This window comes from Trichosurus vulpecula, chromosome 4 (assembly GCF_011100635.1).
Source record: "Trichosurus vulpecula isolate mTriVul1 chromosome 4, mTriVul1.pri, whole genome shotgun sequence".
Lineage (NCBI taxonomy): Eukaryota > Metazoa > Chordata > Mammalia > Diprotodontia > Phalangeridae > Trichosurus > Trichosurus vulpecula.
Genome location: NC_050576.1, coordinates 427,061,739 through 427,082,817, shown reverse-complemented (window position 1 = coordinate 427,082,817; position 21,079 = coordinate 427,061,739). Strand labels below are relative to the sequence as shown.

Genomic DNA, 21,079 nt, shown 5'->3' with positions numbered 1-21,079 from the left:
TACAGTTGAAGAGGTAACAACATCCCTTCAGTCACTCAGATTCATAACCTTTTTGTCATCCTTGATTCATTTACCCTAAACATTCAGTCTGTTAACCAATCCAGTTATTTCTGTCTTCATAACATCTCTCTTTCCCTCTACTCACACAGCCATATGTAAGTAAGGCCAGATTCATGATCTGGAGCATGACCATGAACATGCCTGAATGGTTCAGAATTGCAAAGTATGAAAAACTCTCTAGTAGAAGGCAGAGTAAGTATAGCATTTATTTAGACCCCAGAGTATCCAAACCCAGGACCAATAATTCTAATCCGATATAGCAGTAATTATATTCCAAGGTCAGTAAGCCCACATCAATGTAGCAACAAGGAAATTAGAACACGGTATTATAGCAAGGAACCAAGTCATCCTGTAACCTTCCCCCGCTAGGACTTTCCTGTAAACAGTCATTCAGGAATCCTAACTCTCCGCTCAGTGCTCTCCTCTGCAGCTCTGTCACGCTGGCTCTCTCATTGTCTGCTGCCTCAATGTCTTCTTGATGTCTGCTTCTCACTTCTGCTTCCCTTTGCTTTTGTGCCTCTTCATTTCTGCTTCTCTCACACTCTGGGCTCTCCTTGTATACAGCCCTAGCTAGTTTCTGATTGGCCAGAACTCAGTTCTCCTATTGACTAGAACTCAGTGCACATACCATCAGCTGTGATCTTAGCACTCCCCTTAGGGCCCTGAGGGCTTCATGCCCAAATCTGCTTAGTACCTAGGAAGTAGAGGCTTTAGGCCTACTTATAAACAGAGATATAAACAAGCTTTCCCACCTAGTACCACCTGAGGCCTATTGAATGGGTGGAGAAGATCTTTGATCACAAGCCCCCACCCTGTTTTCAAACCCTCCTTATTTCTCTGCCAAACTTCTGAAAGTTGATGTCTCCTCATTCCACTTTATCTTCCACATGTCTTCCAGAGTGAGAGTTAGCTAAGAAATGCTTCAAGTGCTGTGGGGAGAGCCTCCTTATTGGAAGAGAGGCATTGCTTTGTCAGTTGACTAGGCTTTCCCAACTGGAGCAGGCTGCTGGGAAACTAATTGGAAGAAAGCTGGTTTGAGAGAGAAAAACAATAAAAACAGGCTTTGTATCTATTTTGCTGTGAGAAGTGACTTGGGCTGATTGGACAAAGCAGAAACCTTCTTATTGGGTGAAGAGCCATTGGGTTTGTATGTATTGCCCAATAAGCTCCTCTTCTCCTTTCTTAGTCATCTGATAGTAAGGTGGTTATTGTTCTTGCCAAGTCCTGTCCCACTTTACCAACTGCCTATCGTACATTTGAAAGTGTACGTTGCATAGACGTTTCCAACTCGGTGTACAAAATCTTCTCTACTTCTGTTGAGGATATCATCATTCTACCATTTTTCCGAGTTTATAACTTCTGTGTTATCTTCAACTTCTCATCTTCACCTTCCCCACACATCCGTTCAATAGACCAATTTTACTTCTCCACCACTACAACATGTCCCTTGTATGGCCTCCTTTCTCTAGTCACAGAGCCATCATCTCTTCCCTTGGGAGCTATTGCAGTGGCCTTCCAGTTGCCCTTTTTGCCTCAGGTCACTTCTTTTGCTTCAGGTCACTCCCAATCCATTCTCCATACAATGGCCAAAATAATTTTCCTTAGGCACAGATTTGACCATGACCCTATCCTTCTCAAATAACTCTAGTGGTTACGTATTTCCTCTTAGATCAAATAGAAACTACCACTGTTTGGCTTTTATAGCCCTTCACAACCTAAGTTTCCATCTTTGTTGTACACTGATTCCTCTGCTTCAGTTCCTTCAAGATTTTAAGCACCACCTTCTACATGCTTTCTTGATCCCCCTTTCTCCCTAACTACCTTGTATTTATTTTCTATTTCTTCTGTGTATATTTATTCTTATATTCTTGTTTGTAAAAGTAATCTCCCTGATAGAATGGAGATTTCTTGAGAGTAAGGATTGTTTTTTTTTCTTTGCATCTCTTATAGTACCTGGCACATCATAGGTGATTAATAAATGTTTGATTGATTGTGCTAGTAAGGACCAGAGAAAGAGTGGGCTACAGCTAGCAAGTTAAGCTAAGAACGACAAAAATTGTTTTTTGTTCTGAACTTTTAAAAAAAGTTACTGGAGGAGGAAGTGGGTGTGCACCTAGGTGGTGCGGTGGATAGAGCACTGGCCCTGGAGTCAGGAGGACCTGAGTTCAAATGTGGCCTCAGACACTTACTAGATAGTTGATTCTGGGAAAGTTGTTTAACCCCTAATTGCCTACAAAAAAGGTTACTTTCAGGGGAAAAGAGAAGGTTAAAGAAAGGAAACAACCACTTGCTGTTCAGGGAGGATGGGGCAGTGGTAACTGGCCTAAGAGAGAAGGCAGAGTTCCCCAATTACCAAGGACAGTGTAAAAATGGATAAAAAGGAGATGATATCCTAGGTATGGTGATAGCGATAATGTGATTGAGCTACTCTTGACAAATTCATCAAGTCACCGGACTCATCCTTGGTTACTGAAAGGACTGGCTGTTGTGGTTGCTCGGGCGCTGTCAGGGATATCTGAAAGTTTGTGGAGAATAATTCAGGTATTACCGGACTGGAGATGGATAAATGTCCCAATTTTCAAAAAATAGAAGATAATGGAGTGTGAAAACTATAAGCTAGTGAGCTTGACTTAAATTCTGTGAGAAGATTCCAGAGCTTATTACCAAAGGGGATGATTAGCTAACATACAGAAAATGAAACAGTGATTATACAAATCTTTCATGACATCATTTGGAAAACGTCATGCTAAGATAACCCTACTTCCTGTTTTGATGGTGTTACTATGCTAGTAGATCAGGGGAATCTTGTTGACACAGCTTACCTAGATGTTAGCAAAGTGTTTCATGCTTTTCTTATGGAAAAGATTGAGATGTGGACTCTACAGTACTCAAATCCTGAGTACTGTGATTTCTCCTGACATTGTAAAAGTACCAGTGGAGCACTTGCTCTGTCCATCCACTTGTCATATCTCTTCATGTGACAAGCCCATCCTCTCTGTCTTATTGAGGGCATCCTGATGCTGCTCTTTTTTAGAGTCCCTTCTTGGTTAATACATTGAACTCTGCTTGTCTTTACAATGTACCATTCCTGCCTTTATGTGATGCTCATCTTCTTTCATGGCAGTGGTGTTCCAGGTAACATTGTCATATATCAGCACCAGTAAAATATTTATATTGAAATGATGCAGCTTTCCTGTTACAGAAAGTTTGAGGTCAGTGCTTTGTAATTTCCCTAAAGCAACCCAGCCTAATTCTTTTCCTTTTTAATTCTGTGCGCAACTTTTTATCCATCTGTATTGTCTGTACAGATATTCATATTATTGGACAAGCTTTATAAGGGGTCCATTCCTATGCATGTTGAAATATGGACAATATACATGCTTCACCTTTCTTGCGTGGATGGACAAGATAAATTCTTTTTAGTAAAGATCTCTTCCAGGAAATTCTTCAGTGTTTGGGGATTTGGTACATTTGATATCATGTGAGCAAATAGGAGTGACCTTCCTATCCAGAGGGAAACCTTTTTGTTCTTTCCATTACAGTGAATGGTACTTTTGCTAAACGAACATTTCCTTGTTTAATGTCTCATCTGGTGATTATTACCAGAGGATAATTGAACAAGATAGGTTATTTCTCTTACTAAATGTTCCAGGGAATTCTGAATGATTTTGGTTTACACATGAGAGATACCTTGATATATTACTTGAAATAGTACAATTAAATGGATCCAATACTAGTAAATGACTAGATTCGAAGAGTACTTATTAATAATTTCATGCCAACATGTATCCTAGCCCTGGGATAGTTAAAGAAAGAGATAAGAGTGGTAGAGGAAAAATTGGGAAAAGAAATGAGAACGATTTAAGAAAATCATGAAAAGAGAGTTAAGAGCTTGGTAAAAGAGGCATAAAAATACTGAAGAAAATAACTTCTTAAAAAACAGAATTGGTCCACTGGTAAAAGAGGCACAGAAAATCACAGAAGAAAAGAACTCTTTAAAAACCAGAATAGATTAAATGGAAAAGGAGGTAAAAAGCTCCCAAAGAAAATAATTCCTTAAAATTTAGAATTGGACAAGTGGAAGCTAATGACTCCATGAGACATTAAGAAACAATAAAACAAAGTAAAACAAAATAGGAAAAAAATGTGAAGTTCTCATTAGAAAAGCAACTGACCTGGAAAATTGAAGACAAATAATTGAAGAATTATTGGACTACCTGAAAGCATGATCAAAGAAAGAGCCTAGACATCATATTTCAAGAAATTATCAAGGAAAATTGCCCTGATATCTTTGATCCAGGGGGTAAAATAGAAATTGAGAGAATCCACTAATCATATCCTGAAAGAATCCCCAGGCATATTATAGCCAAATTCCAGACCACCTAGGTTGAAGAGAAAATACTTCAAGCAGCCAGAGAGAATTCAGATATCATGGAACCATAGTCAGGCTCACACAAGATTTAGTGACTTCCACATTAAAGGAATAGAAGGCTTATGAAATATGATATTCCAATAGGCAGAGGAGCTAGGGTTACAACCAAAAATAAAAATTAAGCAAAACTGAGTGTAATCCTTCAAGGAAAGAAATGGATATTTAATGAAATACAGGGGGCAGCTAGGTGGCGCAGTGGATAGAGTACCAAGCCTGAGGTCAGGAAGTTGAGTCTTCCTGAGTTCAGATCTGACCTCGGATACTTCCTAGCTATGTGACCCTGGACAAGTCACTTAACCCTGTTTGCCTCAGTTTCCTCATCAATGAAGTAAGCTGGAGAAGGAAATGGCAAACCACTTTATTATCTTAGCCACGAAAACTCTAAATGGTGTCATAAAGACATTTTATGTCTGAAATGACTAAAAAGCAAAATGAAATAGAGGACTTTCAAGCATTCCTGATGAAAAACCCAGAGCTGAATAGAAAATTTAAATTCAAACAGAAAACTCAAAAGAAACATGAAAAGGTAGACATGAAATAGTAATCATCACAAAGGACTCAAAAAAGTTAAATTATTTACATTCATATATAGGAAGATGATATCTGTAAGTCCTAAGAACTTTATCATTATTAGGGTAGCTAGAAAGAGTTTACACAAAGGTCATAGATGTGAGTCGATTATGTTGGAATGATCCTTCCTCCTCTTCCCCCTCCCCCCCGCCCCCCAAAAAAAAAGAAAAGTAAGGTCGGGAGAAAGAGGGATGCACGGGGAGAAGAAGGGGGAAGGGAGAGGTAGACTGAGGTAAATTATCTCACATAAAAGAGGTGTACAAGGAAGAGCTTTCACAGTATAAGGCAAAACGCAGGGTGGGGAGAGGTAAGGGTGGTGGGCAGTGCTTGAACCTCACTCATTGGAATTGGTTCAAAGAAGAGAAAAATGGGGGGTGGTGTAGAAATGTAACTTACCCAAAAGGGAAATAGGAGGGGAAGGGAATAAGAGAAATGGGGAAGGATGACAAAGGGAATGGTGGATTCAGGGAGGCAAGGTTTAGAAGCAAAATAGACTTTTGAGGGGGGACTGGGTAAAAAGAGAATGAGAAGGATAAATAGAACCAAATAGGTTGGAGGGAAATACACAGTAATCATAACTGTGAATGTGAATGGGGTGAGCTCCTCTTAAAAAGGAAGCAGGTAACAGAGTATATTAGAAAATAGAATCCAACTATATGGTGTTTATAAGAGACATATTTGAAACAAAAAGACAGTTAAAATAAAGGGCTAGAACAGAATCTGTTATGCTTTTCAGCTGAAGTAAAAAATTTTAAAAAGGCAGCAATAGCAATCGTGATTTCAGACAAATCAAAAACAAAAATAGACCTAATTAAAAGAGATAATCAGGGAAACCACATTTTGCTAAAAGTAATATATAAAAATTTTTTACAGCAAGTTTTTCTGATAAGACCTCATTTCTTAAATGCATACTGAGTATAGAACTAAGTCAAATTTATAAAATAAGAACCATTCCCTAATTGATAAATGGTCAAAGGATATGAATACGCAGTTTTCAGAAGAAATAAAAGCTATTGATAGTCATATGAAGGAATGCTCTAAATCACTATTGATTAAAGACATGCAAATTGAGACAACTCTGAGGTACCATCTCACAGCTATCCGGAATGAGAAATGCTTGAGGGCATGAGGGCAAAATAGGTATATTAATGTGTTGTTGATGGAGTCATGAAGTCCAGTCTTTCTGAAAAACAGTCTGGGACCATGCCCAAAGGTCTGTGAAACTATACTTACTCCCCATAATATCACTACAAGGTCTGTATCCCAAAGAGATCAAAGAAAAAAGGAGGATTTACGTACAAAAATATTTATAGCAGCTCTTTTTATAGTTACAAAACATTGGGAATTGAGGGGATACTCATGAATTTGGGAATGGCTGAACAAGTTGTGGTATATGATTGTAATGGAGTACTATTGTACTTATAAGAAATGACAAAGCAGATAGTTTCAGAAAAACATTATGATAAGACCTGTATGAATTGTTACAAGGTGAAGTGAGAAGAACCAGGAGAGCTTTGTCCACAGTAACAACAATGTTGTAATGATGATCAGCTGTGAAAGACTTGGATACTCTGATCAATGCAATGATCCAAGACAGTTCCAAAAGATTTATGATGGAAAAATATTATCCACCTCTGGAGAGAGAACTGATGGAAACTAAGTACAAATTGAATTTTTATTTTTCTTGTTTTTTAAAAAATATGGTTAATAGGGAAATATATTTTGCTTGATTTCACACCTATAATTTATATCATTTGCTTGCATTCTTGGTCAGAGAAGGATGGGAGGAAGGGAGAGAATTTGGAACTCAATTTAAAAATGAGAATTCCAAAAATATTAAAAAACAAATCTTTGAGGGAAAATAACTTCAGTTATTTTTCTCATGATTTGCTAGTAAGCCATTTTGAACAATGAAATTGATTTAACCTGTCAGGATCTTTTGGGATTCTTACCTGTTTATCTAACATGTTAGCCATATGTCACAGTTTTAAATCATCTATAAATTTAATAAACGTACCATTGATGCTTTTCTCAAAGTCACTGATAAAAATGTTAGCCATCACTGAACTAAGTACAATTGCTTGTGGCATACGATTAGAGATGTGGTGAAGAAAGCTATTAACCCAGGCAGTTAGATTATGCATTTTTCCAGAGGCAGCAGCCAGGTCTATATCTAGTCTTCATTTAATCAAGAAGCAATTATTAAATTCTCGTTATAATACCAGGCTCTGTGTTCTAGGTACAGGCATATCATGGTTTTCTCCAAGGGTAAGACAATGTGTCTCTTTTAGTTCTGGTATGTTTTCCTGTTGATGCCGAGTGACTCCATTCATTTGTTCATTGACCTATCTAGCTATCTATCTAGATAGATATATATTGGACATACTATGAGGGGAATATCCTTCAGTGACTGTTAGGTCTTTTTTTTTTTTTTTACATTTATCTACATTAGAAGAATTCAGTGTACTGACTTAAATCTTAGAAAATTCCTTCAAAACAAGCAGTATTTATTGTGAAGTAGGTCATAATTTTGTTAAACAAACAAAACCCTAGATTCTAATGGTAATTTTTATCTCTTGTGCTTTTTCTTAGAGATTCTGATAAAATTTAAAATTTACTTGGCAGATGTTTTGTTATCTTTCTTATAATATTCTTTAAATTCTCAGAAAAATAACTACCAGCCCTAGCAGTAATAGCTTCTTTGTCCTTGATAGTGGCATTCTTGCTACTAACTTGGATACATTTATTTTCTTACTGCTGGGTTGGGAAGATTGTGCCTATGAATATAATTTGGTAAAATACTCTGACTTTCTTTGAGAAAAAAAATGGAATCCCAAACGATCTGCTATATCTCCCATCAGAAGGCCCCAGAATATACTTACTTGTTTATTCAGAGTTCTTATTTACCATGTTGAAATTGGATATTACATTGACTAGGGTTTTCATTTCTATTCTAGCCTGAAAGGATAGACCCAAGTGCATCGAGACAAGGATATGATGTCCGTTCTGATGTGTGGAGTTTGGGGATCACACTGGTATGTTGAATAATTTCTTTTTCTACCCACTTTCCTAGTTGTAAAATGCTTTTTTAACTGAAAAAGAACAACAAAGCATGAAATAAGTGTTTTCCACAAAGTTTTGCTAGGCATAGAAGGCATACTGCCTTCTATTTGATTTTTCTTTCTTGTGGACTTTTGCCTATAAACAGTAAATCCCAAGTCAAATTAGGTATATCTGTGGACTTCCAACAGTGTGGGAATGCCAGTAGGCAACCAATTTGATCACAGAGGTAAAGTTTTTGAAGCAGATCAAGACCCAGAAATGATACACTCACCTTAGTTTTGCCATAATGTTTTGATATCCAGAACACTTAAAATTCTTTGTTATAAAATTATGATAAAATTAGCTTATATCAACAAATTGAAGCAGGTACCTTATTTTAAAAAAATCATTTTCTTTGCTAGTTGCGTACAAACCAGATAAAAAGTATCTGTCTACTCACACTGTCATTTGCTTGAAAATCTTAAGAGAGACTGTCCCCCTCATCTTTGTTTTTCTTTTTCGGTGTCTTGGTTTCTACACTACAGTCCACCTCCAGTGCTTCGTGATGGCATAGTGTTTACCCTGAGTTCTCAAACACTTTGCCAGTAGGGCCACTCTCTTGCTGGTTCTACAAAGCTATTTCCATGGGTCCTTCAGTGTCATCCAGTACTTGCCATCCAAGGGCCAGCCTGGCTAGTAGTAGTAGTAGTAAGAGTAACAGTAGTAGTAGCTGACACTTTCATGTCACTTAAGATCCCCAGTTTGCCCCACACTTATCTCATTTGCATGTAATGTAAGTACTGTGCCTGTAGGCGCATTGTCCCCATTCTCTACATGGAGAAATAGAGTTTACAGTGAGGGGCGAAGTGACCTGCCCATGGTCCTGCAGCTAGTAAGTATTGGAGGCAGGGTCTGAACCCATGTGTTTTCTCACATAAAGTTTAATGATCTTCCTAATATGCCACCTCGATTCTTACTAGGTTATTTTGAAGAGGTCTCCTTCTGGAGAATTGGCTACCAGATGGTGTTAGACTTTAGCTTCTACCTTGGGGAAAGGCAGTGCATACATTTTAGCTACATTTGAACCAAATTCCCAGGTGGAAGTAAAATAGTCCCCACCAACATCACCTCCCCCCCCCCCCCCCCCCCAAAAAAAAAGTCTATAATCAAATTTGCTACTTCAGCAGTAGAGTTGTCACTTGGTAACCGTCCCCATCGTAGCGAACTTCTTTAAACTTACCTAGTAAGGAGTGTGATTTAATGGACTCTCCAGCATCCCCAACCTAGAATGGTCACTGAGCTATTGAAGGATGTTTCTCTTCATTTATATGTGATAATGCTTGAACATCTAGTAGGTGATGTTTCTTTTTTTTTTTACTGTTTCTTATGAGTACAGTATAACTTGCATTTCAACAGCAGCAGTAAGATACTTTAATGGGGAAATTCTGAATTTCCATAGAAGTATCAATAAAGAAGAAATGAAGAATTCTAGTGATCATATTGATCCCCAAATCCATTCTAATTTTGCCTTTCTCATGTAGTGGGATGTCTTCATGTTTCCTTCCTTCATCTCTTAAATCCCATTCTCCAGAAAAATATCTCAGAAATTTATTCATATTAAGGTGCAAATGAGTGATAAGATAGCAGCATGTGGGATTGGGTAGTCCACTGTGAAATGTAGATGAAGCCTTAAGAGAACTTAGTTCATAAGTCCTCCTGGAATAAAGCCAGATATTTGATATTGAATAGACAACCAGTGAACTTTCTGGTCTTTACAGCTATTCACTTGAAGTATGTTTAGCAATTAGGGATGAAGATGTTAGTTGTGTCAAACAAAGAAGGGGAAGTATGTTTTCCAGATAAGTTATGTCTTTATTGAAATAGAACATAGAATCATAAATATTAAAGTTAAAGAATTAATTTCTAATACTATTTAGCTCAGTGAGGGGAGGTACATGTTAGAGGAGCAGGGAAGGGAAGGGAGTTGGGGAGAGGACTTCCCAGTGTAAACACATCATGAAGACAAATTGTGCCTAGCTAAAAAGCTGCGCTTGATTTTGAATAATAGGTTACTTTTCTGTGGGTGGACATACTAGCATTGTAATTCAATCCTTCTTAGTTAACTTAAATTGGAGAAGAGTGTGGAACAACTGTCCCTGGTGTGCTATTCACTTCAGTTGTCTTTTTCTCCAATCATTTTTGTACTTAGCCATCAGTAGTCTAATAATGACATGACCAAAACATTGGTTAGCTGGCTGTACAAAGAAATTAGATTTTGTCAGTACTTTCTTTTAACCATTTAAACATTATTCTTAAAAGCATATCTTGGTTTGTGAAGCATATGCTAGATGACCATTTGTTGCTTATGTTTCAGAAGTAATTCTTGTTCAGGACTGGATTCCTTCTAAAATAATTCTATAGAAGAATAAGAAATCAACATACTGGGGATTGTCAAGTATTTTAGGCGTGTATGTGAGGCAGATATTCAAGTTTTTTGGGATGATTTTGAGGGATTATTTTAAATACCATTGCTATAAACTTCATTCTAGGTAAAGGGTGGTCAGGTATTACTAGATGTCCCATCCATAGTAGAACAATAGGACAAGAAAACAAGGAAGTCCAAAGACTCGTTCATTGAACTCAGCTCATATTTGGTTTTCCTATCTTATATGTCCTCATATATCCTCAGTTCATGGAAGTGCTTGACCAAGGGCTTCTGCCTGGTCCCCTACTCAGACTTGGGTACACCTCTGATGTCAGTGGCCTAATACGAAGTACCTGGGACCTGTCTCAGAGAACCCTTCAATGGAGAAAATGTTTTATATCACCTTAGGGGGTGTACCCATTTAGACTCTGTTTCCCTACCTTCTCCCTCGTCCTCACCTCTCAGATGCCCTTCACGATAGAACTATCTACTCTGGATGGACTCTGGATGGACTCAGGAGTCTCTGAATTGGAGGCAGCATGATACAGTGGAAAGAAGACTGGCTCTGGAGTCAGAGGACCTGAATTCAAATCTGCTTCTGATGCTTACTACCTGTGTGACCTTGGGCAAGTCACTCACCCTCCCTGGGCCTCAGTTTCCTCATCTGTAAAATGAAGGGGTTGGATTACATGGCCTCTGAGGTCCCTCCAGGGTTTATTTAGATCTCTGACCTGACAGTCGATCACTCCAGGAGCCCTGCCTACACACAAGCATGTCCTTTCTCCAAGGTAGCTCTGGAGCCCAAAGCCCTTGAGTTTGTCTGATGTGCAGTTTCTTTTGTTTGCCTGATTTCTAATTGTAGTTTTCGGTGGGCTCCACACTTCAGTTCCCCCAAATGATTGCCCTGGCCCTGCTGGGATCTTGTCTTGGGTCCCAGGTAGGACCCTTCCTAAGCTTTTGTTTGGGGGCCTGGATTTTAAAGCCATTTACGTGGGCTGTTAAATGATTCCGAGTGTATGTTGCTTTTACCTCTTTCCTTTCCTCAGTATGAGCTGGCTACGGGCCGATTCCCTTACCCAAAGTGGAACAGCGTATTTGATCAGCTGACACAAGTAGTAAAAGGAGACCCCCCACAGCTGAGTAATTCCGAGGAAAGGGAATTTTCCCCAAGCTTCATTAACTTTGTCAACTTGTGGTGAGTACTTAATACACTGAAATTTGATGTAATTGTAGTAATAGCTGTATGGAAGTTCATGCCAATGTGAGGACCCTTCCTGAAAATCTCATCCTCACATCAGAGTTTCCCACCAGACCTTAGTGCAACAGCTGAACTGTAGTTCTCACTCTCCAATCTGTCCTATACCAACATTTTTTAATCATCGTACAATATGAATTTCATCATGTTAACTGCCTGTTTAAAAAAAAAAAAAACCAAACAACAAAAACTAAAGTGGCTCCCCTTGCCTGTTGACTTAAATCTAAATTCCTTAGTCGGATTCATTTGCACTACTACTTTCCAACTCCTTAGGGCACTTACTTAATTCATATTATAATTGCCTGAGTATATTTCTTATCTCCCTCCTAGACTCCATGAGAACAGGGACTTTTGAATCTCCTCCAGTGTCTAGCTCAGCGTTCTGTATATAGTAGATGGTTAACAAATGTTGGTTAAATTAGTGAATGAATGAAAAGATTACTTTCTTTTCCATGCAGGTTCTGCTTCTCACTGTCCCCTGAATATGACAAATTTATTATTATTCATTGCATATGTTTGCTCCTGCCTTTTCTTTGTGACTGGAACGTTCTTTCCATTCCCCTCTGCTTATCCAACCGTTACCTATCTTTCAGGTCCCAGCACAAGTAGTTTCCAATCCAAGGGGGCCACAGAGTACCGGGGGGCTTGTAGCATCACTCCAAGGGGTCCATGAATCCATATTAGTTGATTAATTTAATAAGCACTTAATAAACACTATGTGCAAGACACTGTAACAAAGTGAATAGAAAACTTTAGCTTTTGAGCCAGGAAGAGCTAGATTCAAGTTCAGTCTGTGAGACGTATTGGCTTTGTGACCCTGGGTAGGTCACTTAACCTTAAGCTTTTTAAGCAGCTCTCTAAGGTTGCAAAAGAAGGTTCAGACCTACATTGGTTAAAAAGGTTTCCCCACTTGGGAGTTCTCCATGTGAATTAAATAACGGAGCTAGCCCCTTTGTGCAAGGCACTGGGAATGGAAAGGTGCAATTGGATAGTGTATTTTAAATCAATATATTTGACGTGATATTGGATTTTTTTAAATCTTGAAAGAGGATTCTTATATTTAAAAATGTTGAAAACTACTGGTCTACAGCACTCATTTGACTGATTAACTTATATTATTACCCATTAGTCAGATATGATGTATCTTAACTCTCACTAAAGGATTTTGTCTTTTTTTTTTTAACCTCCTCAGTACTTAATCTAATATTACATATACTTAGGAAGTATGAGAGGAGCATTTTCCACTGTCCTAAAACTAGACCAGGAGATTTGGGTGAAATTCAGAGTGAAGGGTAGCTAATTCTAGTCATTCTTTTGATTTTCTGAGCATTTCTGTGGTTTAGACTGACCTGGCTTTTTTAGGATTCTTGAAGCAGCTTTGGACTCCCTGCAAACAAGTACAATACAGAGAAAAGAGCACGGAGTTTAGAATCAAGAATTTGGATTAAAATCTCAACTTTGTAATTTATTGCTTGTGTGACCTTGGGCAAGTCCCTCTATGGGCCTCAGTTTCCTCCCCTATAAAATGAGGGGGTTGGGCTACAGTGCCTTCAAGATTCCTTCTATCTCTAAATATTTGATCCTTGCTATTTCAAAGAACAAGTCTGGGCTAGGAGTAGACGTGCTACTCCCTGAAATCCAGACTCACAGCCTCACTAAACACTAATGTTGTCAGGATTGTATACTGTTATTACTCTGACCTTGACAACACAGATTAAAAACAAGGGTTTATTCATTTATTTAATTGATATTTACATTAGCCTAGAAATTGCAATACATTTCTTATTGATTTTAGTCATTCCTACAAAAGGTGCTTAAATATTTTTATAGTATAAATAATACTTTATGTGCATGTATATGTGTATACATGAATGTATGCATGCATATACACATATAAATATGTACATAACATTATGGTCTCAGTCTGGTTTACCAATGTTCATTTGATATTCAGCTCCTGGCCATTTTGGATAACTTAATGGATATGATGCTTATTGGACTTAACCTGAGTTCACATTTAACCTCAGACACTTACTGACTATGTGACCCTGGGCTAGTCACTTGACCGTTCTTGGCCTCAGTTTTCTCATCTCTAAAATGGGATAACAACAGCACTTACCTCCTAGGGTTTTATGAACACCAGATGTGTAAAGCACTTTGCAATCCTAAAGAGCTATATAAATGTTAACTATTTTATAGATTAAGAAATTGAGACTTAGAGAAGTTAAATTTTACCAGTCTCATACCACAAGTGTGTGTGTCAGAGTCCGGTATGTCTTGTCACGTGTAATTTCGTTTGCCTTCATTCAGTTACAGAAGGTAGTAACTGGAAGAGGATTTGTCTAGTCCAGTTCCTTGATTTATCGACAAGTTAGAAAATGGAGGCACAGAAACTTCAAATGACTTTACCCAATGTCATATAGCTGCATGAACTTTATTCACTCTCTTTAATAAAAAAGGAGGTTGCTTTTTGCTTTACTCAAATCTTACCTTTTTTAAGTCTACAATGTATAAGGAATAAATAGTAATTGTTTATCTAATAAATAAAATAATAATAAATATCTAACAGTAATTGTTTAAGCATATATTCCAGTGTCTAAATATCTAAATGAGTGTTATCTTCTTCAAAGGGATCTCCTTATTGGAGAAAGGCTTGAAGAACGCTACAGGATTTCTTCATTCAGTCCAAAGGATCTTTCTACATTTATATTTCTAAGAAGTAGAGGAATCTTTGTTTATTCCATTAAAGTTTAATAAGTCCTTTTATTTCTTACACACAGATATTTCCTGATCTTTCCCTCACTCCCAGAACCATCCCTTGTATAATTGAGCTTTCTATAGAAAGGAGAATTTTTTATTGATCCTTTGGACACAATATGAATTATTGCCTTTAACCTGTTAGGAATTTTTTTTTTTGAAATTTTTGTCCTCTCTCCTCTCTCAGCATCTTTCATGCTTGCTTTCCTGTGCTTTTTGTAGTAGTTGTCATTTTATCATATATACCTTTTTTAATGTTAGAAGGAGACTCTTAAGTATCAGGAAAACAAAGTGATAGAGGAAAAGATGCAGTGGAAAGGGCAATGGATTTGAAGTAATCAAGGCTAGGCTCCGATCTGTGCCCTTCTTGCTGCCTGTGTGACTTTGAACAAGCTATTTGAACTATCTGAGCCAGTTTCCTTAGCTATAAGACGAGGTCATATCTAAGGTAATCTTCCTACTTTGAACACTGTCATCTATGTGAAGACATTTCTCCCTCCCTGCTCCTAGCCCGCTACATGATGAGGGTCACACAATCACAGATTTAGAGTTAGAAGGAATAGAAATCACCTACCCCAGTCCTCTTGTTTTACAGATAAGGAGCCTGAGGCCTAAAGAGATGAAGTTACTTGCCAAAAGTCATATAGATAGTAGTGACAGAGGCTCAGGATTCAAATCTAATCCAGCACACTTTGTACTGCATTATGTTGCCTCTAAAGAAATTAAATTTTATTTTTTAAAGAGAAAATACTTTCTTCATGGCATAGTGAATATGGTTATCCCTCACCTACCTGAAGTTTTCCAGAAATCCACAGGAGCTTTAGCAGCAGAGCTTCATGCTTAAAGATGAATGAAAGAAGGAGGCTTTTGATTCCTACTTCTCCTTCCACCTAAAGAATATGTCAAGACAGAGTCTCTGTATCAGCTGTTTTTTCCCTCTTTTTTTCTAACTCTTGTCACCACCCCTTATAACAAGGGTTCTTAACCTGAGTCTGGGGACTTAGATGAGGAAAAATATTAAATCTTTGATTTCCTTTGTAATTCTATGTGTCAAATTTGATTAATTTTAAAACATGATTCTGAGAAAAGTGGTCTGTAAACTTCACCAGGCTGCCAAAGGGGTTCATTATACAATAAAGTTTAAGAACTCCTGCCCTACAGGATCAAGATGCCAGATGGTCACTAGCTTTTTAAGAAATTGCCAGAAAAATTCTCCGAAAAAATAAGTAATCTAGTATGTTGTGCTGAAGGCAGGGTCTAAGATTCACTTTAACAATAGTGGAAAAACCACAGGATTAAGAGTCAGGAGACCTAGACCTAAATCTCCACCTCTGGCATTTACTAGCTGTGACATTAGCTTTGGACTCTTTACTGCCCTCACTATTATTAAGTTGCCCCAGGGGTCTTCCTGAATAAAAGCTGAATTCATCTGTACTAGTAAGTTAGGTCTTAATCTCACCAAAGTACCTGCAGTACTGGCAATTTAAAAAAATGAAGTGGAAGGTTATTTTGAGGAGAGAATATAAGCCCAGATCATGAATCACAAGAAAAGGTCTTGAGTTTCATTTTTGTTGGGTTTTATATTTGTTCCAAAAGAAGATGTCCTATCCTACAAGATTAGTGTATTGCATCTAAGAAAGGAAAAACATAGTAGGGTCTCTCCATTTTAACAATCCTATTTTTATATTGTTTTAGCCTTACAAAGGATGAATCCAAAAGGCCAAAGTATAAAGAACTTCTGGTGAGTATGAGACTTTAGGACTTATGGGTATTTTGGTTTACAAGAAAATAGGTCTGTCTGTCATATAACTGGTAACATTTTGGGAGCAGTACAGTTTGACATATTAGAATATAGTCTTAAAAAGGTATGTGTAAAGAGAACTTTTTAAAGTTTTTCTATATCAGTTTCAAAAATGCATTTCTGGAGAAAATTTTGACTCCAGCATAGAATTATAATTGTGTTTCTGAATTGTGACATTCGCTTTAAGGAACAACCTGCCTTTGTGATCACTTGACACCCTGACAGTTAAAGGTGTTTAAACCTCCAGCAGAGGCTAGATGGTAACTACTGGTTGGGAGGTCCCCCCTTCCCACTCCCCAGCTAACTCCTGTTGCTTTGTTTACTTACACACACACACACACACACACACACACACACACACACACACACACGCACGCACGCACACGCGCATATGAAAAACCAACATCTGTAAGGAGGAGGCACCAGGCATATGTATAAAATGTCTGTCAATGTCTCCCTGTTTTTATGGCTACAGATGCTTATGTCAGTTGACCTTACCTATTTGTTAGTGAAGAAAAGGAATTCAGGAAAATCTAAATTATCCAGATTGACTAGGCTATAGCGTAAAAATTCATGGGAATATTTATTTGTCTCTTTTGAATTTTGTGCTATGTAACTATAGGTAATGGTAGCTCACATTTATAGGGGATAGATTTAAATATCCCTTGGGAACTTCCCCCTGCCCCCAAGAAACGATAGTCAAAGGGTCATATAATTTTTTTTATTCATTCATTAAATACAGCATATGTATCAGAGGATCACAGATTTAGTGCTGAAGAACCAGCATTTCACAGATATGGAAACTTCAAATTATAAGGAATTTGAATATTTAAGTAGCTATACTGTCTCTGCCATTTGTTCAGTTTTTATTAGGAAGTCATATCTATGATCCAATCACATCCAATCAGATGATAATATTGACAGGAAGAAGTACTAGGTAAAATCAGCAATAAGACATTGAAAAACCAGCCTTAGTATTCTAAAGATAATACCAAGGTTGAGTCATACTTCTCCTGGTATTGAATCAAAAGGCTGTAGTCAGTTTAGAGAAGCAAATGAAGGAGAGCCATTGCCACGTTAGAAATGGAAAGAAATTACTTGGATCAAGGAGACAGAGCTTTAACATCTGGGTAAAATATCATAAGGCTGGCAAGATCCTGGTAAGTTGCTGACGTATCCTGCTAAGTTGATCAGTTGTTATGGAGCTGGTACTGAGTGTTGAAGCCATTTTGGAGAAAGCCAGCCATTGCTGCAAAGGGGACTCCTTTTGGACAAGCCTGCTCCCCCACAGCAGAACAGCAGAAAGTCTTCTTTCAGAATGCTTCCTTTGGTGCCTCAGCATGTTGCCTGACCGCTTTTGTATGAGGAGGGGTAGCTGTTCTCCCCAGCATGGTCGGGCTCCTTTTCATTGTAGTAATTAGTTACCAGCAGAAAGCAGCTTCTTCCCTTCCCTGAAATAGTGGTGCAAGAGTTGGTGTCAGTATTAGTTATGGATACAGCACATTTCCGCCTTCCACATATACCAGATATTAAAGTTTTGCTTTTATCACCATTCTGAACTTGCACACTTGCCTGTAGCTTTGGGTTGTGTTAAAATATACAAAGTTTTGGATTGTCCTAGCCAGAAATACTAATTCTTGAATTTTCGATTGCCTTTTAGAAACATCCCTTTATTTTGATGTATGAAGAGCGCACAGTGGAGGTTGCATGCTACGTTTGTAAAATCCTGGATCAAATGCCAGCAACTCCCACCTCTCCCATGTATGTTGATTGATATTGCTGCTACGTCAAACTCTAGAAAAAGGGCTGAGAGGAAACAAGATGTAAAGAATTTTCATCCATCACAGTGTTTTTATTGCTTGCCCAAACACCATGTGCAATAAGATTGGTGTTCGTTTCCATCATGTCTGTATACTCTTGTCACATAGAAAGTGCATCCCTATAATATCTGATTGATCACACAGTGTTAGTGCTGGTCAGAGAGACCTCATCCTGCCCTTTTGTGATGAGCATATTCATGATATGTGGAAGTCAGTATAATTGATCTATTGACAGTGATTGGATTGCATTTTAAATTCATTTCTAGACTCAAAACTGGGAGATGCAGCTACTAGAATGGTGTTCTCAAATTCCCAAATGTTTTAAGAAGGAGGCAACATGAGTGTGCCATGTGCGAATGTAGAGATATAGGACTGAATGAGAAGAACTGGCAAGGCCAGTGAGACATGCAGCGTCTTGTGAAGTTGAACGACAAAGGAGGAATTGACTTTCTTCACTAAGTGCAATAGATTTACTGATTCGACGTTCTGTTGCTTTACAGTCACCATGTATGTTCTGGGTCAGTGTGCTCAACTGAATTTCCTGTTCAAATGAAATATATTAAATTAGAGTGACTGTCTTTACCAAAAAAAATGTTGCGTTGAAAGCGAGTAACATTAAAACCCTGAGACAGGACAGAATGTGTTCTTTTTCTCCTTTCCCAATACAGCTTTTCTTCATTGGGAAGATCCAGGAGTTTGCCACTTGTCATAGAAGGTGCTGACCCTAAGAATCTTTGATGTAATAGAATTCAGTGTGCTGCCAAAATGATGCTCCACCTACCACAAACCCCCAGGACTGAAAGAAGAGAAAACGGTGCAAAGGGCAAAGTTGAATTTCCTTTTAATCCTAAGGTCTTCTCCCAGGCGACTTTGAGTGACTCCAGTTCTAACTCTCCCTTGCCCTAGGCCTGACACTTTTCTAGACATAATGCAGTGATAGAGTGGAGGAATAAATTGCTTTGGTTGATTAGGTAGAAGTTTGTTTCCTACAAACAGCACAGGATTTGCTTCTAGTCATCCCTGCTCCAGAACTTCAGTTCATGTGGCTGCCTGTGGTTGCTATATTATCATTTACTTAATCTGCTATTTGAACCTTTCATCATGTGTGAGTTTTTTTATTTGCCTCAAACTTCTATAACAATGGCCTTTAGCCCCAAATATGTCTTGTGATGTATTTTAATATTATAGGGATTAGGAAGTATGGCACACTGGATGATGTGATAAAAGAATCTCTTTTTTCTACTAGAAATAAATTTGGCCAGAAGCCAATTTGAAATGGCTTCCTAAAATTGAAATTCTTGGTATATAAGAAAAGCCCAAAGACAGGAAGTGTTAGAAAGCCATTGAAGTCTCCTGCCTTTTACTAACAGGTATCAGCCAGCCCTTCTTTGGGTGTCAGCTATATACCTTCTCTCTCTATCCTGGGACACTAAAAGTTAGACTGTGTGTAGCAAAAATTATCGTGCATGGTTAGAGGCATGCTAGATATGTATTAGACATGGCTGGGTCTGCAGGGGATTCCATCACAGAACTAAATCATGGCAGCAATTGCTCATTCTCCTCCCAGGGCTTGTGATGGATATTAATATTAGAACATAGAACAATAAAGAAAGAATGGTGCTACTGGAAGTTACACGCCTGTAATTTCAGAATCTAAAAATGTTCTTCCTGTTTGGTAATTATGTCTACCTGTCAGAGACATGAGAAGTGACAGGATGTACGCCTGCCTTCCACTGCATTTAAGCCATTGCCCTTTCCTGCATCTCTACTGAGGGGAGTTTTCTTCTCTATTGTCAACTTCTTCCTGTCTGGTTCAGCACGTGGTCACTTTGCTATTTTTCTAATGGAGATGAAAGCAATTCTGACTGTCCGGGAGCTAGTCTGACCATTCTCTTGTGTGGATGATCTTATAAGAGGCAATTTATTAGTGTATTAATCATAGATTATTATGAACTATTAAGGGCAAGGAGTTTATTACAGTGTATATTTTTTAAAAAAAAGGGTATACAGTGTTCACGGACTGTGAAAATAGTGTAAGAACTGTACATTGTGAGCTCTGGTTATTTTTTTTTTCTTGTACCATAGAAAAATGTATAAAAATTATCGAAAAGCTAATGTGCAGGGATATTGCCTTATTTGTCTGTAAAATGGATCTTAGTAACATATCTGCTTCTCAGAGCTTTGGAATATTTTATCCTGTATTCTGGTTTGAATTACTTCTCTATTTAAGATATATCATGGAATCGAAGTGTTTATGTAATAGTTCTATCCTTTTTGCCTGCAGGTCAGTTGTAATAAATCTAGGATGTGATGATGACCTTGTTATTTCATTTTCTAAGGTCAGATATTTAGAGTCAAAATGAATTAAATACCCATAAAATATTCCTATCTCCTTCAAACTAGGGGGGAATAAAACTCCTTTGAGGAGTGGCAGTTGCCTCTTCCTGTTTATATAGGTTGCCGTATCTGAGAAGTTCATCAAATAGTCACCGTGGTCACTTTGTGCCCTGGGTGATATAACATCTCCACAGGCAAACCAGTTGATTTCTTGGTTGTTACTGGTTGTCTCTTTTCCCTAACCAACCTTCATGCATGGTTCTTGAAGAGTCTCGGCGTCAGGATGGCAATGTTGCACATGGCCACATTATCGCACAACTAACCCTAGAAACTCATCTTGGCCTATATCCATGTGATTATTATATGTCATCTTTATTCTTTGCCTTTGCCTTTGCCTTTGATCCCAGGGTGGAAACAGGTACTGGGCTGGGTACATGGTGATTCTCTCACAGCTGCTACTGAGGGGTTGGTAAGGCCCATGGGGCCTAAAGGAAGGAAGCACACACACGACTGTGAGAGTCTGACAGCTAATTTGAAGAAAGGACCTTGAACAGGCTTGTTTTAGTCTGGATAATCAGCT

General features: G+C 38.1%; 1 protein-coding gene across 4 annotated transcripts in view; it reads left to right on the top strand.

Annotated features, from left to right (window-relative positions):
* The window catches only part of MAP2K4 (mitogen-activated protein kinase kinase 4), a 207,426-nt gene extending 186,947 nt beyond the window's left edge, over positions 1 to 20,479 (top strand). For 2 of the 4 annotated variants that reach the window (XM_036756183.1, XM_036756181.1), the window contains 5 exons: positions 8,020 to 8,097; positions 11,576 to 11,724; positions 16,237 to 16,282; positions 18,003 to 18,103; positions 18,429 to 20,479. In XM_036756183.1, the coding sequence (XP_036612078.1) occupies positions 8,020 to 8,097; positions 11,576 to 11,724; positions 16,237 to 16,282; positions 18,003 to 18,103; positions 18,429 to 18,456 (402 nt within the window). In that variant the 3' untranslated portion in view covers positions 18,457 to 20,479. Of the gene's footprint in view, positions 1 to 8,019; positions 8,098 to 11,575; positions 11,725 to 16,236; positions 16,283 to 18,002 lie in introns of all 4 variants that reach the window. The other 2 variants (XM_036756184.1, XM_036756182.1) reach the window with 1 other exon arrangement.
* The last annotated feature ends 600 nt before the right edge of the window (positions 20,480 to 21,079 follow it).